The 25,829-nt window shown below is 44.9% G+C and overlaps 2 protein-coding genes across 7 annotated transcripts in view; one reads left to right on the plus strand and one right to left on the minus strand.

The window, feature by feature from the left end:
* Positions 1–2,683, minus strand: part of ap1g1 (adaptor related protein complex 1 subunit gamma 1) — a 32,429-nt gene extending 29,746 nt beyond the window's left edge. The window contains exon 1 of one of the 3 annotated variants that reach the window (XM_061814050.1): positions 1,990–2,681. The gene's annotated coding sequence lies outside the window, so the exon portion shown is untranslated. Of the gene's footprint in view, positions 1–1,989 lie in introns of all 3 variants that reach the window. The other 2 variants (XM_061814049.1, XM_061814048.1) reach the window with 2 other exon arrangements.
* On the plus strand, positions 2,126–25,376 carry znf821 (zinc finger protein 821). 4 transcript variants are annotated; one of them, XM_061814061.1, is made up of 6 exons: positions 2,126–2,265; positions 14,842–14,973; positions 15,118–15,221; positions 16,476–16,574; positions 18,530–18,696; positions 19,777–25,376. In XM_061814061.1, exons 1-6 carry the CDS (start codon positions 2,262–2,264, stop codon positions 20,690–20,692), a joined length of 1,422 nt encoding a protein of 473 aa, XP_061670045.1. In that variant the 5' UTR covers positions 2,126–2,261; the 3' UTR covers positions 20,693–25,376. The 4 variants fall into 4 exon arrangements, with proteins under 4 accessions (XP_061670045.1, XP_061670044.1, XP_061670043.1 ...); XM_061814060.1 differs by lacking the exon at positions 2,126–2,265 and adding an exon at positions 3,871–4,347 and having other exon boundaries at positions 15,121–15,221; XM_061814059.1 differs by lacking the exon at positions 2,126–2,265 and adding an exon at positions 3,877–4,347.
* Positions 25,377–25,829: the final 453 nt, after the last annotated feature.

A 25,829-nucleotide genomic window follows, 5' to 3' on the forward strand; every position in this document is an offset into this window, starting at 1 on the left:
TCGAGCCAATATGCTGAGGGATAATCTTAACTCATTTAGTTCAGCTGTATGGGGGCATTCTGGATACCTGGCAGAATAGGGCAGGAAATCGGGGCGTCAACAAAACCCAGACATTTAACAGAGAGTGTTTTAATAAAAATGAATAAATCCCTAAGTCACGCTTGTTCATCCGGGTACTTGACCGCCATTGTTGCAGACAAGTAGTCAGCTGTCCATCTTTATCGTTGTTCCGATTCGAGTAAATCATCATGCCAGATTTTTGTTGTGTCTACGGATATGGAAATCACGGAAACAGAGACATTCGGAAGCGATTTTTCTGTGCTCCAAAGATTAGATTGCATGATACAATGGAGTTATCGAAAAAACGGCAACAAAAGTGACTTGCAATGATGTGCAGATCTGAACGAAGCTCGAGTACACAAGGCAAATGGTTTGTTCTGATCATATTGTCAGCGGGAAATGTGCATTTCTCGTGTCATATGTTTAAAGGGTTCAGATTCAGAAAAGTCTTTCAGATCCTTTAAGAGTACGTTGTTGTGGAGAGTATACGGATCGATATCTTCACAGAGTTAGATTTTCTGTACATATCTAGCTTTGGCGACATCGTCGAGTGAATTAAAGTTGGCAGAAAACATTCGCCGCTCGCCGCTTACACATGGGTCTGTGGCCGTTGCCACGGTGATGTCGCCTGCAACACCGAGCTTGTCTGTAGAAATGGCGGCGATTCGATCGAGGGCGCATTTTTATCACGTGATTCCAACCCAAACATACCGATAGACCTTCGACACCTTGCAGGCATTAATTTAAGTTGGGCATAACGGGAAAACAGGCATAGTCTAAAAAAAAAAATTGCGACCCTGAGAACACCCTATCTCGTCAGATCTCGGTCTAAGCAGCTTTGAACCTGGTTAGTACTTGGATGGGAGACCGCTTGGGAATATCGGGTGCTGTAAGCTTCTCTCCCCAGCTAAATGCAGAGGGGTTGCATCAGGAAGGGCATCCATCGTAAAACTGTGCCAAACAAATATGCGTTCATCAAAGATGACACGCTGTAGCGACCCCTAACGGGACAAACCGAAAGGAAAAGAAGAGGATTTAATTATGAGTTGGGAATTGAGATTTGAATCTAATCATGACTTTGGTCTTACGTTACAGTCCTAGTGCATAATACTACAGTGGCTTACAACATTACATGCACCTTAAAGAATAAAACCTGGCTTTTGATGAACACTTGGACTTACTAAGCTACTGCATATGACTGTTGGTGATTATGGTTCTTGGAGTGCTTAATGTTTTTTTGTACTGGTGTAAAAAGTTGGAGGACCACTCTAAGGTTTACATTTGTCAGCAGCTGTCCAAATTGCAACGTTGCCTTCGGTGACTTAAATGACACCTACAAATTTGGAATAGCAACAAGCTAACAGGAGTAGACTTTAAAGTTGCCACTGGTGGAATAAGGTGCCTTCACCTTGAATGACATTATTCGGCTGGGCGAAAGTTGGCTCCCCAAAAACATTGCGGAATGAAAGGAAGAGGCGATCGCGGTTTGGGGGAAATGTACACCTGAACCTGTCCACAGGATATGATGCGGTTTTTAGGCCTTCTTTTGGATTGTCAATCCCCGTTTTCGTTCAATTGCTACCGCTTGTAAATACACTCGAACGGGGTGTTGATCGCGCTCGCCAGGTGAAGGCGAATTGGGTATACGGTGCTGTCACGCCAATTACAGGGTCGCAGTCAGGTTGTATGAGAGGTTGTGTGTACCTCACAGCACAGGTAGTTAGCCTGGCTAGAATCCACGAAGCTATGCTAAAGGTAATGGCTAACTTAGCTTGTGACAGCCACAACCCCGGTCCACAGAGGAGCACTTCCTATGCAGCGCCACGGTGACTTGTCAACGTAAATGCCAACAAAACCACCCAATATTTTCGAACAATTTACATCGTTCCCAGCAGTCCGTTAATCGGCGTTCGCTCGCGAAGCACTTACCAGCCGTGGTGATGCCAGAAAGTGAGTGGAATCGTCTCTATTAGCAATGGAGGGAGGAACACACTCGACATGCAAAATGGTGGCTACGCTAGCCTCAGCACATCTACCGCAGGCGGAGGGTTACACTGACATCTCCCGAAAGGTTTGGGGGGCAGGAAGGTTTTTGGGGCTGAAGTTTAGCGGCGTTAGCTTACATCGGAACACTTCTTTCAAATCGTGGCATTATCTCGTCTCAAGATTCACGCCTCGTACGCCGATGGTCGCTGGATGACATGGGTATTGTATTGATTACATCAGTCCTGTTATGTCCGCATTGGGGAGAATGTCTAGCGCCTTGTCTTGAGCATCGTTATTATACAGCGCTAGCTTGTTGTTAGCCAGCTCGAGAATGCTCTTTCGTTGCTATTGCAAGCGAACCGAAACAAAAAAAAAAAAAAACCAATTGTAAGTTTTTTTTGTTGTACTGTGGATGCGCGTGTCGGTTCTTATTCGTAGGCGAATGTGTTACATTTCCGTGCTATCATTTTGTTGATGCGGATTACTTTCCGTTTAAGTCCCTCCTCCTCGGCTTCATCCTCAGCGGAAGAATATCACTTTATTTTCCAGTCCATGCGGTGATGCGGTCCTTTTACTCGTGGCATTCAGTGATGACGACTTACTGTAACGTTCTGAGACTGGGTGTGTAGCGCCGTAAAGCGCCACCTAGCGACACGCACTGTAACTGCTTCCCCCCCCAACGTGGCGTCGGGGATCGGGAATTAAAAAATAAAAATAAAAAAAAAAGCATGAAAAGGACTTTAAAAAATGCAGCACTATGTCGGGGGAGTAGCTGACGTAATTTATGTGTATGTGGCAACATTTTTAGTATTTAATCGGTGTCCTTGATTGGGAATTTTAAACTTTATGTACTAGTACAATGTTTGTCCGAGCAAACCCATTCACCCATCCAAGATTATAAATATTAATTTTTAAAATTAAATTAAGTGCACATTTGAGAACGTTATATGTCCCGATCCAGAGAATGCCTTTTGAATCCATGTTAGGGGATTATTGTCTCAGAAGTGAATAAAATCACTGGTTTTACAGTTATTGAAGATATTGTAACAATTAATTCTCGCTACTTTGTGATGACAAATGTCACTCAGTTGACACCAACACCAGCGCTACCGATACCTTTCTGGCTGTTGCTGTAATTAGTTTTGCACATTTGTTGTCGCCGTGAAAAGGGTTGAAACGTTTGGTAGTTGTACTCTCTCTTTGTTTCATACGGTTAATTTGACATTATAACATGACAAGTTTGTTTTCCTGAAGCAACCATGATCGATGAAGCACTTTTGGTGTTTCGTTCATTTTTAAGCGTGTGCTTTCAGGCTACAACAATAATAACACCTTTAATTGGAAAAATTCTTGATTAATCTATTTTTATGAGTTTTCGTGGGCCCTGGGACTCTTGATGCCTCAAGCAATCGCCTCTATTGGGCTAATGCAAGTTATTCTACAAAATAGAATTTTACTTGCACTATAGAAATATACCAACGTAAATTACAGTAAAATGACAAACCTACTAAAAGTGGAACCCGTCAATATTGCGGTGTAAATAAACACTTGAGTTGTAAAACCTTTGCATAGTCATGATTATAACACTGGAATATCAACTGACTTGTATTATTAACATAACTGTAACTGTGGGCATTGAATAAATGTAAAAATATTGCAGATCTGGTCAAAGTTTAATTAAACATTTCTTATTTATCAAATTGATTAAATGGACAATTTCGTTTTGAATAGAAGTACATCCTGTCATTATTAAATTCACTTTCATTACATATTTCACAAATTCCTTTTTTTTTTTTTTTGCGTTGATTTAAAAGGCAACAAATCTTGTTTTGCAGTCGTCTCAGTTGCTAGCGCTAGTTCAAGCTAGCGGCAGCACTTCCGCGTTGCCTGCCCGTATCCCAAAATGCACCGCGGCGCGACAAGATCAGCTGAGCTCGCTCGAAGCCGCAGTGAGCACGCGCCCGTCAGCGCCGTGCGCGCGCCCGCCAGCGGCTCTTCGTCGTGGGCTGCTCCGGGTCCACCCCGGTCGAACCTTTGTCGGTGTTTAAAAACGGAACCCGTCCAAAGGATAAACCGTTTTTCTTTCCGGTCACCGCAAGAATGTGACGCTTTAGGTGAATCCGTTTTTTTTTTTTTTTTTTGCTTTGGAAACAATCATTATCCACCTGGATTGATGTGAACGTAAACGTCCTCCCGGTGGGGGTCGGAGGGGATTCCACGTCTCTTTTTTTTTTTTTTCTCCCGTGGGAGTGGACCATAATATGTCCAGGCGAAAACAGACCAACCCCTTCAAAGTTGACTGTAGGTATTTCGGCAATCGCGTGCAACTGCACCTCGTTTGTTGTGTGTGATTTCCAGGTTTTGGTCCGGTTGGGTTTGTCTGTCAACAGTATTGCGATACCTGGGCTTCATTGTTTTCCACAAAAACAACGAATGCTGTACAATTAAAATAGCAAATTGATGCAGAAGCTTGCTAGTCATCCGTAGGAATACACGTAGACACTGTATGTCACTGCATGTATTCAAATGTCCCTCTTTTTAATTTTCCATTTGGTTTATAGCTTGCTTATAAATTTCCCTGTGATTGACTAGTGATCAATCCACGGTGCAACCCAGCTTTCAATCTGAGATAGGTGTAGGGTTCCACCCCCCCAACCACCATCCCTTCTGGCTAAGTGGTGCAGAAAACGGATGGATAATGCTCATAACACATCTCAAATCATCTTTCCCCATTGAAATGACTGGAAATGCTCTTAAATCGTTCCAGCTGCGCAAAAAAAAAAATATTGTTTTTAATGAGGAAAAATAAAGCACTACAGTATTGTCCTTTCAAAAAACAGTATTAGTATCCATTTTCTTTGCCGCTTATCCTCACGAGGGTCGCAGGGAGTGCTGGAGCCTATCTTAGCTATCAACGGGCAGGAGGCTGGGGTACAAATACCGACACTGGTATTGCTGCACTCCTGTATATCGAGATATATTATGGTTGTTTGTTTATGATCATCTACTGTACATCTTCCCTGTGATTGGCTGGGGAGCAATCAAAGGTGTCGGGCACTTCTCGGCTGCAGTCAACTGGGATCAGTACCGGCTCAGTCGTGATTCTGATGAGGATAAGGAGTAAATGACAGCATCATTATTTCATCATCCAGTCATTTTTCATTTGTCCCCGGGTTTATGTTGCAGACCACCCCTGGAATAGGTGAAATCCGTGAAGTAGTGACCACTAAATATTTTGATTATTTATACATATTAAAAAGTATTATGAACCTTTTGATCTTCCACACATTCCGATTGACCTAAACAACCCTTAAACTCTGAAGCATACAGTAATGCAAAGTAATACTGAACAGAACTTGAATTTTTTCCATCCATCCATTTATTTTCTTTGCCGCTTATCTTTACGAGGGTCGCGGGGAGTGCTGGAGCCTATCCCAGCTGTCAACGGGCAGGAGACGGGCCACACCCTGAACTGGTCGCCAGCCAATCGCAGGGCACATCAAGACAAACAGTCTTGTCACAATCACACCTAGGGGCAATTTAGAGTGTCAAATTAATGTTGGATGTTTTTGGGATGTGGGAGGAAACCGGAGTCCCCGGAGAAAAACCCACGCAGACACGAGGAGAACATGCAAACTCTACACAGGCGGGGCCAGGATTGAACCTGGGTCCTCAGAACTGTGAGGCCAACGCTTTACCAGCTGAGTCACCGTGCTGAACGGCAGTATTAATACATTTAAATAGAATGTAAAAATTATGTTTGGCCTTTGACATTGTGCTCCTCCTTCTGACGTGAATACACTGCAGTAATCGTTTTTCACAGAGGATAAAGACTATATGCCAGGGAGTATTGTTTTATCGTAGATGTGTTGTGGTCGTATATCTGTTGCTTAAACGGTTTTTGGTACCGTAATGTTGATGCTAACTATTAAACTGTGTTAGCATTGAGCAAGTAGATTTTTGTAAGTGATGTGGTTTGGTTACATACACAGCTTGTAGTTTGTTTTAATACTCGTTTTAGAGCAAATTTCAGCTGATAATGGGGAAAAACAACTTGAAATAAGCACTTGAATAACATTTGTTCACGATCTGCTGCCTGTTGTGCTGTTGGCCGCCACTGTCTAGCGCTCATAACTTTAGCTTTCGCACTCAACTCTACCCAAAAATCAGACGAGTGAAGTTCTCTCCCAAAGTTACGCTCTAGCTCACCTGATCTATCAGAACATTTTTCGACTGTGTATAATTCTACGGTGTTTTTCTTCAGATCAGCACGGCATCACGGGAGGTGGCACATTATCGTAGTCTTCTGCAGCGATCAGAGGGGCCGAGTTTTGCATGATATTAGCGTAATTTACGGCCTACAACCCGCAAATTTTTTCACACGCTTTCGACCCTGCGGTTTATGCGGTGATGCGGCTAATTTGTGCATGTTTTCTAACGGCCGTAAGGGGGCACTCGAGCAGAAAAGGTAAGAGTGAGACCGGTGGAATATATGTGTCGAGGAAGTAACTTTAACTGTCCCTGTTAGCGCCGCGCTAGCGTTAGCGCTGTGCTAGTGTGTTGCTACTGGGTTACTGGCGTGCCTCAGTGATATTTACCAGTAAGTTTTATTTTAACCAACCATGTTAGCGTTAGCGTGGTGCGGCTAAAGCTAGCGTTAAACTCTATCTTTGTAAATATCCCGCGTTTCAATGTGGCCACTTGTGGCTTTTACACAGCTGTGGCATATGTATGTACCAAATGGTATTTCCTTTACAAATGTACTCGGTGAGGCTTGTAACCAGGTGCGCTCTGTAGGCCGGGAATTACGGTAATCACATCTCTGTTGCTGTCCAGGATTCAGGACAGGACAGCTAATCAAATCAGCCATTAGTGCTTCCTTTGAAATGTCCATCTGGCCTTTGTGCATTGATTAACCCCTAAACAGTGATGTGTGATTACCGAATTTTATCCTGTAGCCATATTTCCACCTGGTGATCCACCTGAGTTTTGTTTTTTTTTCACCACGATACGGTTTGACACAGTAAATCACGATGTTTTTGGACTAAAGTGTGTGTAGCCAAAATATCATGTGTGACATCATTCCTACAAGGCGCACTACGACCTCTCAACACAAGGAATTCAATTCAACAAGGACGCGACAGGGTCTGACAGCTGACATTGCTTGTAAACACAAAAGCTTATTTGTGGTGGTTGTAAGGCTTGGACATTGAACTATACTAAAATTATTTGGGAATTTTATTTAGTTATGTTTTTTTCATTGTATTCCTCTATGTTCTGAACTGTTTCAATGCCGTTTAGCAGAATAATGCCCGGAGCAACACAGTGTTTCCCAAACTTCAAGCCAAGTGGCATATATGATCAAATTCAGTGTATAACACAACTGCATATCCAAGATGGTAAACATAAATTAACTTATTGATGTTAGCTCATTTACTTTAGGCTACCATTGCCGATTAGAAGGTATTGTAATGCACTCACAAGTGGTCAAAGATCGACACAGGCGTTGATGCATATTTACCGTAATTCCCGGCCTAGAGAGCGCACCTGATTATAAGCCTCACGCAGTATATTTGTAAAGGAAATACCATTTGGTACATACATAGGCCGCAGCCATGTAAAAGCTTTAAGTGCTCACATTGAAACGAGATATTTACAAAGAAAGACGGTACACGGCAGTAACGCTAGCACCGCGCTAACAGGGCCAGTTAAAAAAAACATACTGGTAAAAATCACCAAGACACAGCAGTAATATGCTAGCGCAGCGCTAATAGGACCGGACCGGTAAAAGTCATTTCCTCGGCACATATATTCTCACTCTTACCTTTTCCACTCGAGTGCCCCCTTGCGGGCGTTTTAAAAAAAAAAAAAAAAACAAAAACACAAATTAGCCGCATCACCGCATAAATCACAGGGCTGAAAGCGCGTGGAAAAAAAGTCGCGACTTAAAGGCCGAAAATTACGGTACTCACTTTATTTATTTATTTGATCAGATAAACACGTAATGAACACATTAATACACCGCTCTCGGTGGCCAAAACAGATTCCGCACTCCAATTCATCGATACCCACGTTACTCACCAGGCCAGGCCCGACCTTTTAAAGGCATACACACACTCAAAGTCAAAGATCCTACAGTGGAATGTGAGTATGGTGATTCCAAGAGGACAAAAATAATACCTTCACCTCACATGCACATGTGCTTAATTATTTAAAAAAAAAAAAAAAGTACACAGCTGTATTGTAAAATTAAACCAAATATCAAAATCTGTTTCAGCACAAAACATTTATTTGAGAAATAAATAAATCGACATCCCTCCATCCATTTTCTGCTGCTTTATCCTGGACCAGGTAGAAGCATTTTAGCGTAATTTCCGGCCTACAAGTCGTGACTTTTTTCCACACGCTTTCAACCCTGCGATTTATGCGGTGATGCTAGCGTCAGCGCGGCGCTAGCGTTAAACATTCTGTGTACCGAGGCTTATAACCAGGTGCGCTCTGTAGGCCGGCAATTATCGTAATATAAAAAAGAAAAATATGGCAGTGGTTAGGAATAAATACCATTTTAATGATCAATCAAAGAAGTTATTAATAGCGACTCAGTCATATTTTATAGTTCCTTTAGCCGTGCCGCTTAATCCTGGTGCCGTTCTTGTGCCGTTCGTTCAAGTTCATTGGCCATTGTTGTCAAGCGATCAAATGTTAGTGCGTCCTCCTCATCTTACTTAACGCTTTTCTTCTTCTCCCTCTTCAGCACTAAAGAGCCAGACTGATAGCATCAAACAGTTGTGGAAATTAGACAAGATAGCAAGTATTCTGTACGTTGCGGGACACTTGACATTTAAGAGATTGAGTGACAATAGCCTGCGGTACCCGAGCAAATCGGGACGCAGATCACAATGTGGGGTTTCTCGAAGTGAATCAGGATAAAAAACACAATGCGCATTCATACGCTGTAAAAAACTACAACAACAAAAAAAAATCTGCGTCAAGTAAACCGTGTTGTAGCAAGGGAACACAGTACAGAGCTCGTGCACCTACGTCATAAAATCACGTGACTTTTGTTTACCTCACCATATTACCGGTCACGCTAAGCATTGCTCAATGCTACGTCCGTTGGAGACAACACGGAAATATGTCTTGTAGCACGACGCACAAAGTCGTGTCCGATACCGTCAGACATTTAGAAGGCGAAAATAAACGACGGTACGTGGAAAAATTCGATAAACTCGCCATAGAGGACCCGTATTTAGTGCCGAACTTGATGTTTTTGCTGATAAAAAATTGGACTGTTAATTCGCTTCCGCTTGTTTTGGTTAACTGGATATACACACGTATCTGGTAAGTCGGCGAGATTTACACGGAAAAGTTTTAAAGCGTAAAAAAGTCTGGACGCATACGAATACTTTGTTGCTGGATCTGTTCTCATCAGGGATAAATCCCACATCGTGATGGTTTTAACGGCTCGTGAACGCGGAAGCGTGTTCGGCGACACGTTAACCTTTGCTAGAATCCATCGACCTTTTCAGCTCGTATTGAATAGAAATACCAATATTTAAATAAATGCCCCCTGGTTCCACACAAACTCGCATTCATTAACTATAATTGGAAAAAAAAAATGAGGATGGAGTCGTCTCCATGGAACGTATGTGGAAGCGATTGCTCCGTAAACCTCTGCGACCGAGAATTTTTTTTTTAAACACGCATTGTTTTCATATGAGCCAACTTGGCATTATAAATACTTTTCGGTCATTTGAGATTAAGAAGAAGAATTCCTACCTGAAGTGAAGTGATCGCTACACAGGCGTGTTGTGTATTTTGGTTGGGCGCCATCCGTAATGTTTAATTGCCGAAATCCATCGATATTTTCTGCTCTTTTCAGCTGGTATTCCAAAGGAAGGACATCTTTGAATATCTGTCTCATCTGTTGTGACAACCAACAGCACAACAGATCTCGGGTATTATATTCTTTTCTAGTTCCACGTCGAGCAGCTCTGTTTGACCGGCAATATGGCGCCGTGAAAATGGTGACGTCACGTGCACGAGCTCTATTGTACTTTTATGAATTCCTGATTTTTGTGGATTTTATGAAGTGGAAACCAAAACTATATAAAAATTAACAAATCAATACTTGAAATTGTTTGACTTGTGGGGCCTTGATGTAGAATTTTATTCCATGGGAACTGTACAGACTTGTGAATCTTCAGTTTTGCCACTTGAGAACCATTCTGAACTGCACATCTTGGTGGAAATGTCCGGATTGTCTGGTAAACTGCTGAAGATATGCATTGAGGCAACCCCCCCCCCCACCCCCTTTCTAAACATAGTTTCTCCACCCAGGTGTGGAAATACATCCAGCGTTTGTGACTGCAGTGAGCTTTACAAGCTAATGAGCTCATTCCTTACCCTGCGGCAATCCGCGGTGGTCACCGAAATCCCCCGAGGCGGGCCTAATTCCGTGTAAAGTCACCGCGTCTTTTGTAGTACGCTAGGTGATTATTTGTGCTTCCCAGCACATGCTGACGTCGTCCCATTGTTTGACAGATCTTGTCTGGTATCAATTTCTGCGGAGGAGCAGACCTGTCAGACTGACGGAGCAGACGGGGAGGTTGATGGGCGCACAAAAGAACCGATTTGGAATTCCAGACCATTGTGCAATTTGTAGCCATCGTATAGGCAAGGCCATATTTTTGGAAGGCTTGATTTTATACCATGATTGTGCTTTTTTCTGTGCATGGACTTGCGGTCAGGGCTCGCACATGCCTTCACACCAGACTCATGCAAGCATGCCTGTATGGACTTGTTTTGTCATTCATAGAGGGGGGAAAAAAAGGGCCTTTCCCCAAACAGTTCCCATAATTATCCTAAATTTTATAGTTCAAATGATCAAGATTCAATTAACTGTTCCAGAAGCAATAACTGCATTTATAAATGTTTGAAGTCGGTTTTATCTTCAACAAGGAGGATTTGTGTCTGTCTCTTAGCAGGATTATGGTGCGAAAGACACAATTTGCACATTGCCCCGAGAGCGAGGTCTGCATTTAAAGGTTGATTTTTTTTTTTTTAATCCTATCTATCTATCTATCTATCTATCTATCTATCTATCTATCTATCTATCTATCTATCTATCTATCTATCTATCTATCTATCTATCTATCTATCTATCTATCTATCTATCTATCTATCTATCTATCTTTTAAAAGTGAATGTGTCTTGCACACAAAAATCCGGCCAGTCTTAGCTTATGTTCCATGTCATAGCGTGTTCTAAGACGGGATATCGTTGGCAGGCTTGTGCTTTTATGAAATACTGGTGCCTTGAGATGCAAGTTGAATTTGTTCCATTACCCGGCTTGAATTTCAAAACACTCGTACCTGCAGAGGCTTGTCGGCTGTTCCGCAGAGAGCTATAGTCCAGCGGTGTTGATAAACGGCTGAGTCAAAGTCCGCTGTAAACACTGCATGTTTAACACTACAACGCTACATGTGGAACGTCACGTGCCCAATGTGGAAAACAGGATAGCTGACTTCCTGTTTATGCTACGCTAACAAGCGTAACTTGTACTGTTGGGATAATTGATTGAAAAAAAAAAAAAAAAAGGTCTTTCTGACTGGTGTCTTTGCACAGAAGTTAAATACATGTATAATTGCATATTTATTTATACAAAAAAATAGATGTGTTCAGGTGGCACGGTGGGTCAGCCGGTAAAGCGTTGGGCTCACAGTTCTGAGGAACCGGGTTCAATCCTGGCGCCGCCTGTGGGAGCTAAGTCGGAAGGCGAAGCTGTCAATTTACCAGTCGATCTACGTTCCTACCCTCACCTATCGGGATGAGCTGTGGGTCGTGACCGAAAGAACAAGATCCCGGATACAAGCGGCCGAAATGAGTTTCCTCCGGCGGGGTGTCCGGGCTCTCCCTTAGAGATAGGGTGAGAATCTCGGTCGTCCGGGAGGGGCTCAGTGTCGAGCCAGATGAGGTGGCTGGGGCATCTGATTCGGATGCCTCCCGGACGCCTCGGGAAGAGCTGAAAGAAGTGGCTGGGGAAAGGGAAGTCTGCGTATCCCTGCTGAAGCTACTTCCTCCAACCTCTTCATTGATTGTCTCTCAAGTAGCGTTTTGGTGTTCTTTTGTGGCTCACCCCACCCTCCCCGTCCCACATCTCTTCATTGTCTCTGCCCTTTCTTTTTTTGTTTTTTTTGGTCTGTTGGCCGATGAGTTTGTCTCTTTGTCTGGAGATTCAGTCAGACACTGCGTCACCTCCTGCATACAGACACTCGCAGATAGCATCACAGTGGCAAAGATGGATGGAGGAAGGGAGAGCGGCGAGACAGATGTACAGACTACCAGCAGGAGGGGGGGGGGGGGGGGCACGTCCCACACATCAATCACGGGGGCCTGTGTGAAGCTCGCCTGTCGAGCTTGTTCATAGTTCAGCACTTAGACACACTCCAGCAGTGCAAACAAAAACGGGGTTCTATGGGAAAAGCGGCCAAACCGGGTTCACACGTCAGCTTTATTTGGTCAGTCGCCAAGTAGTGGAATGACAAAATTCCTCGAGCGTGTACAACCTCGACGTTTTGATTGTAATTGCACCTGTTCACTCACTCATAACGTGAGAGAGAGGAAAACTGGCTTCCAAGCCGGCACTCGTTTTTGAGGTGTGAATGCCACGGCAGCGTCTCCTCGGAATGGAACTCCAGTGCAGTTTTTTTTTTTTTAGGTCCAAGTGCGCTAACAGAAGTGAAGAAGGAGTTAAAAGGCGTCACATATGGGCGAAGCTCGGTCCTCTCCCTCAGAGCTGGCCGTGTAGATACGGACGCGGCGGGTGACGCGCACGAGGGCGGCCGGGCTGTTCGCTGTGTGGGCGGTCGTGTGAGAGAAGAGAAGAAGGCTGGCGAGCTTCAGGGGGAGAAAAAAAAAAAGAGAGAGCACAACCTACTCCCCCCCCCCCCTGTGGGAATCCCATGTATCTGGCTCTACGTGCATGTGAAAGAGCGGTGGGGGGTTGGGATGCAAATGAAGTGTTCACGTATGTCATCCGGCTCGGCTGCCGTCGCATTCATTATGTCCCAGGCCTCAGGACCGCTGAGGCCTGGTCTGCAATGTTTCGCTTCTCCTGTGGATTAACCCGAAGCATTAAAAATCGGATCAAACGGCAAAGTGTTCTCAGAGGTGAGGCCTGCACGGCCTACAAGTGTTGAAAAATTCATGACTTCTAATGGTAAATAAGGCAATCAAGGTGGATTTGATGTTGCTCCGGAGATAAGACCCTTGCGCCGTTGTTTTGTCATGGAATACATTTTTGTCTCCTTAAATATTACGGGCCATCACCATCAGAAAGTGTCATCCCTATAAACATTCTAAAATAGATATTGTAATGAAAAATACATATAACATTATTCACTTCAATGTCTATACGAAAAAAGAAATATGAGCAGAAGAAGAAGAAAAGAACATCTCACAACCAGTGAAGTTACTAGGGCAATATTACTCTATTGTTTCGAGCCATATTTAGATGATATGCGGATAACGGCCAAACCGCTCCACTTCTTGTCGACAAGACTGGTGGCGATCCACAAGGCCTGCGGTGGCCGTCCTTCAGCGATATAAACCCACTGGGACATTTTTAAAATGACAAATCTGTATGTTGTTAAATCAAGCAAGCAAAAAATGTACGTACAAATATAAAATACCTCATAGTACATGTGAATTTAACTCTAAAAGTTCAATAACAAGGTTGCACATGTACTAGTGATTAGCATGCATGCCTGTCAACATGCAGTTGCGGGTTCAACTCTCGACGCGGGCCATCGTGAGTGGAATTTGCATGTTCTGCCCGTTCTTACATGGCATTATATGAATTGAAGACTTTTCCATAAGTGCCCGAATATGGGACAGGTGTACCTAATGAAGTGGCTAGTGTGTGAATATGTTACAGCTGTGAAACTGGGTTCCATATTTGTTATATTATCTAGTATCGTATTGCATTTGAATTATTTCATGAGCTTTTCTTGCTGTCAGTAATTACAGCATTGTCCCTAAAGCCCTTTAGGCTGACGCGATGTATTTTTCTCATTTATTTTTGCTCCATCAGCATGAATGTCACAGAATTTAATGAGTTGCAAAGCAGCTAAAATGCACCCCTAATAAGCCGTTTTATTATTTATCAGTGTACACAAGCGCAGGGCTTACATTTGGTCACGAGTCACATAGTTATGTTTTCCTGACTGAAAAGAAAAATGCATAAATGTATAGGCACCTCTTTATATCATTCCATAGACACAATTTCCCCTGAAGTGGCTTATTACACAGTTACGACTTACAGTACTGTTAATGTTATTTGAAAAAAAATTGGGGTTAAGAGTACTTGGGTGCTAGCGTCAATGTTTTCATCGCTACTCCCAGTTGAGGCTGACTGGATGCCATAGAAGGGCTAATGAAACTAGCATTGTCACTGTATTATAAGATTTTAACCAATGCATATTTCAACACAAACGGCGCAGCAACACACATAGACAGACAACATGATTCCCACAGACATTTTTTTTTATCCTTTGTGAAAAATGACCGTGACTTGTCGTGACTGTTGTCTTATAGTGCCCCCTAGTGGCCCCTGTGTGGACACTAGAAGGAGCCACGCAATGAACGCATGAAATCATTATGCACAAACTCTTTCATTAATTTGAATTATATTGTATGTTTTACATACACAGTACACTGTAGATTTCCATTTTTACGATTAGTTGTTATTATTGTTTGTATTTTAAACGCAAACACTTACTGCGTTTCCCCCAGGGCCATTCCACACTTCCGGCGTCACGGGATTTCAGCACACCATCAACATGGACGGCAGGGACGAGTTCACCGAAGACAGCGAGTGCTGCGGCAACAACTCCCAGGAAGTCCTCGGACAGGAGAGCGCCACAGGTACAGGACGGCGGGGGGACGCGGGGGGAGGGGGGGGTGTTCCTCGCGCTGAGGGGGGCGTGAGTGAGAGTAAGCCCTGCCCTGTGTTCTGTTGCCCCCCCCCCCCCCCCGTCTGTATTGATAGGTCTGTGTTTGCCCCCATAGAAGACAGCGAAAGCGACCCCGACTCCTCGTCCAACGCCTCGGCCGACGACCACATGACTGCCAAGAGGGCGCCGTGCCGCCTGCAAGGAGCGGGAGTCAAAGAGGTGAGACGGATGGAGGGAAACGACGCAGCCGTTCCTTTATCGCAACTTTCAACAAAGAAACGACCAGGACACGGGAACATGTAGAGACTGAGAATTGATTTGGTTTAGTAATTAATGCAACAAAATTAATGAATGATTTCTTTGTTTATTTATTATTATTTTTATTAGTTAGTAATACATAAATGAGTCGTTTTCTTTCGACTTGTCCCGTAAGGGGTCGCCACAGCGTGTCATCTTTTTCCATCTGAGCATCCTCCTCTCTAACACCCACCGTCCTCATGTCCTCCCTCACAACATCCATCAACCTAATTAATTAATCAAAAATTAATTTATTTTTTTTAATGAATTTAATTTACTGATTTCATTTTCAACCTCACGTCCCTTATTGATAAAACAGCACTGCCCCTCTCGTGAGGTGCGGATGCATTTGGCGGCATTTTGTAAATGCCATGTCATTATCCACGCCGCTTATCCTCACAAGGGCCGCGGGAAAGCCGGCGCCTATCCCAGCTAGGCCTCGGGCGAAAGGCGGACTCCATCCTGAGCCGTGCCGCCTTTTTAATTATCGTATTTATATTTTAACAGAGGATGGTGGGGCTGGTGTAGCGCGTTGGCCTCACAGTTCAGAGAACCTGGGTTCAATCCCGGCCCTGCCTCGTGTGGAGTTTGCATGTTGTCCAAGTGCCTTTTGTGGGTTTTCTCCGGGCACTGCGGTTTCCTCCCACCTCCCAAAGACCTGCATTGATTGGAGAGTCTAAATTGTAGTTCAGGGCGCACCCCGCCTCCTGCCCGTCGACAGCCGGGATCGGCTCCACCGCTAATGCAACCCTCGTGAGGATAAGCGGCATGGAAAATGGATGGATGCGTATTTTAATATAAAACCACATGGGGAGAGCATGAAAACGAAGTGAAAAGCAGAAGCAGGTCTTACTGCTGCGTACCGTCTGCTAGCAAACGTTCTCCGTTCGAGCACGGGCGTGAGTCACGCGTAAGACGCCACACGGCAAGCGTGTCGACCGCGGCTGAGTCTCGGCGACTCGCTCGCACATTCAACACGTGATCAAACCGCCCTGGCGCAAACGCTTTCAGGAAGTGGGCAAACCGGGCAGCCTGGAGAGAATCTTGACACCATTTTAAAGGGGACTCAATCTGAATATGTCTTCAGAATAACGTCAATATGAGGGCACGCGATGTCAGGAATGTCGAGATAAAATGTCGAATGTGTATCTGAAGAGCGATTGTTTTTTTCCGCAGGAGAACGAGGAAGGCTCCGAGCACAGCAACAACTTTGCATGTCCTCTGTGCACGCTGGACTTCAGCAGCCCCGAGAAGCTCATCTCCCACGTGTACCAGGTGACGCGAAACGTGCGACGGACGCACACAAAAGTAGCGCATCGTTGTAAAGTCCAACGCGAATGTCGTCGTTTTCGACGTTTGAAGCGAGTGAAGATCTGGAAAATGTCCGGCTTCTTTAGTCCAGACTTTGGGGAGCCACTTTTGGCCGCAATCGTAGCTGAGAGTCTTCCGAGGAATCTCTCTCACAAGTGTTACACATCAAAATGTTTTTGCCGGTTTTTTTCAGCTAGCTCCAGCTCAGCCAAATCGTTTGGACGGCAGCAGTTTCCGAGTCTTGCCACGGATGCATATTATTTTGATCCAAACCATGCTATAGAGCTCGTGCACGTGACGCCACCATTTTCACGGCGCCATATTGCCGGTCAAAAAAAGCTGCTCGACGGTGTGGGAGGGGGCGTTGAACCGGAGCAGAATACACACAATGCTCGAAACTTGTTGTGCTGTTGGTTTGTTACAACAGCCGAGAAAAGATATTCAAAGAGGTCATTCTATGGAATACCAGCTCAGAAGATGAGAAAATATTGATGGATTTCGGCAATTAAACGTGATGGATGGTGCCCGACCAAATACACGCGACTGTGTAGCGATCGCTTCACTTCAGGTAGGAATTATTCTTCTCAATCTCAAATTCCCGAGAAGTATTTATGAAGCCAAGTTGGCTCATTTGAGAACAATGCGTTTAAAAAAAAGAAAAAAAACAACAGGGAGTCGTCTCCAACGTACGCGGAAGCGTGTTGCGACCACATGTTAAACTTTGGTAAACCTCTCCCTCCTTTTTTTTTTTTTTTTTTTTAAATATGCATTGTTCTCAAATGAATCCAATGCATATTTAAAAAAAAGAAAATAAACCGTCGGTCACACAGAGGTTTACATAGGTTGAAGTGTGGCCGCAACACACTTCCGTGTACGCTGGAGATGACTCAGTTTTGTTTATTTTTTAACGCATTGTTCTCAAATGAGTCAACTTGGCATTATAAGCATTTCTTGCGAAATACTAGAGAGGAGCAGACTCGCTTGTCCTCTTTTTTTTTTTCCCCCCAATCAAAGTGAATACAAGTTTGTGTAAAAGCAGGCGTCATTTATTTAAATATCGGTATTTGTATTGAATACTATCTGAAAAGATCGCTGGATTTTGGCAAAGGTTAACGTGAAGCCGAACACACTTCCGCGTTCGCAAGCCGTGTCCCCGTTGAGAACGGATCCAGCAACGAAGTATTTGTATACTCCCAGACTTTTCTATGCTTTCAAACTCTTCCGTGTAAATCTCGACGACTTACTCACCAGGTCCGTGTGTAGATCCAGTTGTCCAAGACGAGCGGAAGCGTGGTCATAGTCCAATTTCTTATCGGCGAAAACGTCGACTTCGGCATTAAATATGCCAAGTGTCTCCCATTTTTCTACATATCTTCGTTTATTTTCACCTTCTAAATGTTTAACGGTATCGGACGTATTTCCGTGCCGTCTCCGATCGACTCAGCATTGAAGAACGCTTTGCTTGACCGGCACTTGCGGCCAGTGACGTGATTTGTTGACGGAGGTGCACGAGCTCTAATGAAACTCTGGCTTTACGTTTACCGCGATTTCCGTAAATAGGAGGCCGGCTTGCTAGAACGCGTTTTTATGTGCGTGCGATCGACGTATCGGCCACACCTGAATCAAGCGACGAGGTGGATGATAGGCTAATGTCTTTTTTTTTTAATGGCACACCGTCACACGATCGACCAAAACTGTCGATGTCGATCGCAATCGACGCGTTGAACACCTCTGGTCTATTACATAATATCTAAAAAAAAAAAAAACAAACATTAATGTTTGTGATAGTAAAGTCACTCAATATGGAAATCTTCAAGTGCCACGACTACTTTTATAAGGCACCGTACAATGTGTGGACCACGATACTTGTTAAATGATTTTTGTGTAGCCATATTTTTGATTTTCTTTGCGTTGACCAGCACACGAGCCTGATGAGCGGCAGCAAGAGCTACGTGTGTCCCGTGTGCGGGCGGGCGCTGAGCTCGCCCGGCTCGCTCGGACGCCACCTCCTCATCCACTCGGAGGACCGCCTCTCCAACTGCGCCGTGTGCGGCGCGCACTTCACCGACACCGCCAACTTCAACAGGTGCTTGCTCTCGGAGGTTTTTGGTAACAGTCGGAAAATGGTAAAATTACGTAGCCGGTGGAGGTTTCGCCCAAGGTATGACAAGATTTGTTTTGATGCGTGTATTGGCTTAGCTAGCTTAGCTAACGCGTATTAGCTTAGCTAATACGGGAACCTACTTACTGCGTATGTGGCGGATGGAAACATATTCATACACGTAGCTAATACGTGTATGAATATGTTTCCATCCGCCACATACGCGGTATGTAGGTTTCCGATTGAGTGGGCATTAAAAAAACGGTGAAATTACGTAGCCGGTGGATGTTTCGCCCGCGGTACAAGATTTGTTTTGACCCGCGTATTAGCGTAGCTAATACGGGAACCGACATACTGCGTATGTGGCGGATGGAAACATATCCATACACGTATTAGGTACGTGTATGAATATGTTTCCATCCGCTACATACGCCGTATGTAGGTTTCCGATTGAGTGGGTATTAAAAAAAAAACGGTGAAATTACGTAGCCGGTGGATGTTTCGCTCGAGGTACGACAAGATTTGTTTTGACGTGCTTCTTATTAGCTTAGCTAATACAGGAACCTACATATTGCGTATGTGGCGGATGGAAACATATTCATACACGTAGCTAATACATGTATGAATATGTTTCCATCCGCCACATACGCGGTATGTAGGTTTCCGATTGAGTGGGCATTAAAAAAAACGCTGAAATTACGTAGCCGGTGGATGTTTCGCTCGCGGTACAAGATTTGTTTTGACGCGCGTATTAGCGTAGCTAATACGGGAACCGACATACTGCGTATGTGGCGGATGGAAACAAATTCATACATGTATTACCTACGCGTATGAATATGTTTCCATCCGCCACATACGCAGTATGTAGTTTTCCGATTGGGTGGGCATTCAAAAAAAGCGATAAATTGTTATACGTGATAAATTAATGAACAAACTCTTTTCACTTGGACAGCCCCAGTGGTCTATTAATTACTGATGCTTGGAAGGTATTTTGACGAAAAGATGGCAGTGTTTGAAATAGTGTGGAAAAATATGTCCCCTTTTCATCTTTTTTTTCCCTCCAAGAGAGAAGCTGAAGGACGTCCTGGACACGATCAGGCTTGACGTCTCCAGCGGAAGCGACACTTGTCCTTTAACGCACTCGCTCACCAGCACTCCCATGGCCAGTCCCGGAACGGGGCCTCATCCATGTCACGGGCCAGGACCCGCCCCCGGTTCCTGTCAGGGACCTCAGTCGTGCCAAGTCCACGACCCCGGCGCCGGCTTATGCCAAACCCATCGAACGTGCCACATGTCCGGCCCGTGTCAAGGCCCCTCGGTCCAAGGACCTTCATTCCCCTCCCTGCCCGACAGTCTGCTTTCCGAAGGGCCGTCACTGGCGTCCATCCCGGACGCCCTCAACTCCTCCTCCTCAGGTCTTCCTCCCATCCCAGACATCCTGAGTCCGATGCCCGTCTACCCGGCCGGCGTGCTTCTGGTGTGCAACAGCTGCGTGGCCTACCAGCAGCTGGTGGAGGTCCAGTCCCCCGTGCGCAAGTGGGCCCTCCGCCGCAAGAACGAGCCCTTGGAGTCCCGCCTGCATCGGCTGGAACGCGAGCGGACGGCCAAGAAGAACAAGCGCGCGTGCGAGACGGACGAGGAGCGCGAGCTACGGCGCCTGCGCGACCGCGAGGCCAAGCGCATGCAGCGGATGCAGGAGTCGGAGGAGCAACGGGCGCGGCGCCTGCAGCGGGATCGCGACGCCATGCGCCTCAAGAGGGCCAACGAGACGCCCGAGAGGCGGCAGGCGCGGCTCGTGCGCGAGCGCGAGGCCAAGCGGGTCAAGCGGCGGCTGGAGAAGATCGACCCCGCGCTGAGGACGCAGATCGAGCACGACCCCGCCGCCATGGCCGCGCTCACGGCCGACATGAGCCTCTTTCAGTTCCCGTGCCCCGTGCCCGTTCCGCCCATGGGCAACGGACTCTTCATGAAGCTGCCCTAAGAGAACCGCGGTCATGACAAACTCCAATTCAGGGGTGTCCAAACTTTTTCTTCCAAAGGACGCGAGGGCCATTTTGATTGCACCTTTAAAGTCCCTCTAAGGTGCAAACATATTTTTTCTAAATTTGCCACACTACTGAGACGTGTTGTGAACAACCCTGCCAAATTTGAATGATGAGATAAAAATGACGCACTACAGGATATAAAAAGTCTTCCTAAAACGTGGCTTTAAAAGCGTTTCGTAATATTAATAACGTAGTTGATCCGTATGAAATTGCTGAATCTCTTTATGGGCGCCCTGTCGCCGTGACCTCCGCACACTCGCCGCTCTAAAGCGGCCACGCCAGATCGATGCCCAATGGACCTTTCCGATGGCGATCTTAAGCTCCGCCCCTTTAGCCATGTCCCACAAGGTTCCAAAATGGCGACTGAACAGAACAGGATTGAAGTGGATTCTCTCACGCGTATTCCAGATAATATTGCGGCATGTTTTTTGCCAAACTCAATTATTTCACGCAAGGATATGGACACAGAATTAAGATTTTGGACGCAATGTCAGAGTTACAGGGAAATGTTAGCCTTAATCCATCGTAGACAATTCGTCAAATGTGTTTTAGGCTTTGGGAAATGAATCAAGCGGGCACGTTCCCCAAGTGCATCCGAAGACCATTTTCTTCGTTAACATGAACTTTTCCAAGCGCACGCTACTAACAACTGGCATTGCCTGTGGGACAATATGGCGAGAGGGGGCGTGCCAAGACAATGCGGCTATCTGATTGGCTGTTATTGTACGACTGATTGACAGGTCGGAAAGGTCCATTCCACAAATTACCCCTGCCTTGCTATTCCAACTTTTTTTTCAGTGAGGTATGGATTACTCATGGCTGACAACGAGGCGCTCTAATGAGGTCGTGCCAACGAACTATTGGAAGGGAAGATGCGATTTTGGGGTGTGGGCATAGCTAGCTAGCTAAGGGAATGCCAGCAGATAACCGCTATTCTTGGATTGGTGACTCACGCCGGGGTCAGGGTGCGTCGCTGGGCCGACGTGGATTTCGCCACACCCCCCCCCCCCCCAAAAAAAAAATGTGGTGAAAAACAGGTTAATCTCTTTATCGCCACAATTCAGTGCTACATAGTTCTGTTGTTCCACACTTTCAGCAATTATCTTAAAAACTAGTGTACGCAAAGACATTCAAAGCACTGATTTAAAAAATGAAGAATTAGGAACGTTCGCCTATCAATATGGAGGGGAAGTAGTGTAAAAGGGTTTCGAAATGGCCCCGGGTCGCACTTTGGACACCCCTGCTCTAATTTATTGCAAGCGTTGCGAATGTTCCACGCGTGATGGACGACTACCTTAAAGCATGTTGTAAAGAGATTGAACTTCTTTAAGAGGAGACCAATTTAGTTTTGCACACGGATCCTCAGCGGGGGGGAATTGGTGGGAGGGTGGCCAAAACCCCCTTCCGCCCTCCTCACCGGTCCGGTTTTCCGGTTCCAGTCCGGTCCCGCTCCCTCGAGACCTTCTACCTCAGCCCTCTTTGACTGACTGGCCGCCCTTTTTCTACTGCCGCCGTTTATCGGGACCAAGACGCGTCGTCGGCCAACCGAAATTCTTCGCACGAGTCGCACGCCGCTGGGGTGGCGATGGAGTGGAAAATTTCTGGTACATTTCTGTGGGAATTTTTAAAATGGGGAAATTTGGGAAATGATTCGAATTGGGAAACTTTCCATGGGAATTAGCACACGGTTTTTCTCGAGTTCACTGGGCATTGTGCCACTCCTTCTGGGTTACTCACTTTCACCACCAGGGGGCAGCATAATATGAATACACCACAATATGAGTTATCCTTTGTAGAGGATAAATATATCAATGTGTCGTTGTACTATCTGTATACATAATTTGTGTTCAGATAGCACGTTGCTTAAAGGTTTTCCACAGTGTTAGCATCTCAATGCCGTTTTGTATGCTAGCATTAAAGCTAGTGGGTGGGAGGGGGGTGGGGTGGGGTCTGTACACACTGTAAAAAAACAGTGTAATTCTCTTCACTTCGTGTTGAGTAAACTTCAGCTGGGGTTTGGCGGCGCCCGAAAATGTATTTTTCGCTCTCTAGTCAAAGTAAAAAATTAGCCAAGCGATCACTCAATGCCCGAAAAAAATGATACCATTCGATTTTGTGCCCATTTTGCATTGGCACCATCTGCTGGCGTCTTGATGCCAAGGAACTATGTTGAACTGAGGAGCTTCGTTTTTGCCTGTGTCTCTGAGAAAAGTGCTTTGCTGCCACCGTCTGTCATGTACGCGCAATTACAGTTTAGTGGAGGATTTCAGCTACTACATTTAACTTAATTAATTGTTTTCAATGGCGTAGATTGCTGGTGGATTCCCACGGAAAGTTTCCAAGTTTGCGCGATGTCGCGGGCGGGGCGAGCGTACGCGACACACAACCTTCTCTACTTCCTCTTTGCGCGTCCGCCGCTGGTTCTCGGCGGACGTGACCTCCGATCAACGCGTACTTACAGGTGCATCTCGCGGAGTGCGAAATTCCAATTCAAAAAGTGAAGCGATTTTACCGATGCCTGTTCTCGACTCGCGGTTAGTAGTTCCGCCTCGCTATTCTGAGGTTCTGGGAAACATCCGGTATTGTGAACAGAAACTGCTTGAAATAAAACACATTTTTGTACCGAATTGGAAATGATTGAGATCCACTTGTAACTACTGACTGATTTGCTGTGACTGACCCAACCAGGTTTCTAGTCCTCCCCGTTGTACCTTTCTTTGGCATTTCGGTTCCCACCACGTTTCTATTTTAAGTTTTGCTTGCCTCATGTGCTGTTGTGGCTGGTCGGGTTTTGTATTTTTTATTGTTGATGCTGACTAAACGTACAGCCTGTTGTAAGCATCTCCCATCAAGTCTTGAAACCCGCTCGAGGACGTCGACTCCAGTTCCTGGCCCCCCTCGTAGCACCTTTTGAGCGTTCGTTCCGCCTCCTTGACATCCATCTTAAGATCCATATACTAGTATCCTCCTTGTCCTCACTATCAACTACGTGTTACTCATGAGGCAAAATTGCGCACTAGTGTACATCAGCACACCTCTAATACTACTAGTGACAAAGTCTACTAGTTCAAATCTAGCATTTCACTAGTCGCGCTAGTAGGTGTGACTGAGGCTGGCCACATTAAAAGGCTACTCTTAAATTTGGTGTACTGGTATGACAACTACCGTAATTCCCGGCCTACAGAGCGCATCTGGTTACAAGCCTCACCGAGTACATTTTTAAAGGAAATACCATTTGGTACATACATACGACGGAGCTGGGTAAAAGTCGCAAGTGCCCACATTGAAACACGAGACATTTACAATGAAAGACTGTACACAGAAAGAGTTTAATGTTCAGTGATATTTACCGGTAAGTTTTATTTTAACTGGCCCTGTTTGCTTTAGCGCGGCGCTAACGCTAGCATTAAAGTTAGCACCGTACTAAGGCTAGCAGTAAAGTTAGCGCGGCGCTAACGCTAACAGAGCCAGTTAAAATAAAACTTACCAGTAAATATCACTGAGACACGCCAATAACACAGCAGCAACATGCTAGCACAGCTCTAACGCTAGCGTGGCGCTAGCGTTAGAGCTGCTAGCGTTAGCGGCGCGCTAACAGGGCCGGTTAAAATAAAACTTACCAATAAAGATCACTGAGACACGCCAGTAACACTGCAGCCACAGGCTAGTACAGCGCAAGTAAAAGTCACTTCCTCAGCACATATATTCCATGGTCTCACTCTTACATTTTCCTCTCGAGTGCCCCCTTGTGGGCGTTACAAAAACTGCACATATTAGCTGCATCACCACATAAACCGCAGGGTTGAAAGCGTGTGAACAAAGTCGGGGCTTGTTGGCCGGAAATTACGGTACGCGTTACTAGTGAGCGAAAGCTACGCACGGGGATTATGGTTGTTTTGAGTCGAGAACAGGAGACTACTAGTGTGTGACATGGCTAATCATAGGTTCCTGTGTTACTAGCGCAGCACGGTAGTAGTAAGGTTTGATTGCAGAGTGGTAGGCCCTAGTAAGAAAGTTGTTCAACTATTGCACCTCGGATGTAGTAGTACAAATAAGGGGAAAAGAAAAGAGCATACTAGTACGAGTAGTATGCTCTTTGTCCTCACTACTAAGGCAACTTTATGTTTCTAGTCAGGCATATCTGTGAACTCGTGTTGACAACTGTATGCTACAAGTACTACTACTACTGACATTACACTCCACGAGTAAATCACTAGTAGTGTGCAGATGTCAACTAGTCCACCGTTTTGCCTCACTAGAAAGATGTAATCAGTCAACTAGTACGCCAAAGTTGTCGTAGTAGTGAGAATAAAGAATGTATTAGTACATGGACCTGGAGCTGGATGTGGAATAAACGCTCAATCAAGATTGACGAACTAGTAACCATTCCGTCAACGTCACCCTGGCACATATTTCTCCAATATAGTGTGAATATATATTATTTTTTTATACATGATGTTTTTGTTTTATTTTTGCCTCTCTTGTTGTTGGTGTAAAACGACCTCAAGTTTTCCCGTTTTACACGCGACGCGACGACGACAACTTGAATCACTCTGAGGACCACACTGGGGGGTTTGGGGGGGGGGGGCACTTGTGAAAAAGTACATTTTACCAGAATAAAGTCCGATACCAATTGCAAGAAAACAGTTGTCATGTTTTGAAAATACTGTAGTTTTTTTAAGGAAAAAATTACAATATATTTAATAACCATATGCCAAAATCCCCAGTTTCTCTAATGTTGTATTTGTTGTACTAGTATTTGTTTGTGGGGGAAAGAAATACTGCATTTTTTCCCAAACTGCAACTACAAATATTGTCGTCGTGTATCTCAAAGTACCACAGAAAAAAAATGAACAAAACTTTAACAATACTAGTACGACCAAAATAATTGTTATAATACAGTAGTATAGGTAGTAAACCTAAAACTTCATCAAAAACAAAAATTTTCTCCCTAAAAATTACACTTTTACAGGACAGTTTTAACATTAATATTGTGCTTTAAATATGGAAGATAAACTACTTAAATATTGATTCCCTAAAAATGTAATCCAGGTGATGGTTTAAAATTTGACC

The sequence above is a fragment of the Syngnathoides biaculeatus genome, chromosome 3, assembly GCF_019802595.1.
Source record: "Syngnathoides biaculeatus isolate LvHL_M chromosome 3, ASM1980259v1, whole genome shotgun sequence".
NCBI classification, from domain to species: domain Eukaryota; kingdom Metazoa; phylum Chordata; class Actinopteri; order Syngnathiformes; family Syngnathidae; genus Syngnathoides; species Syngnathoides biaculeatus.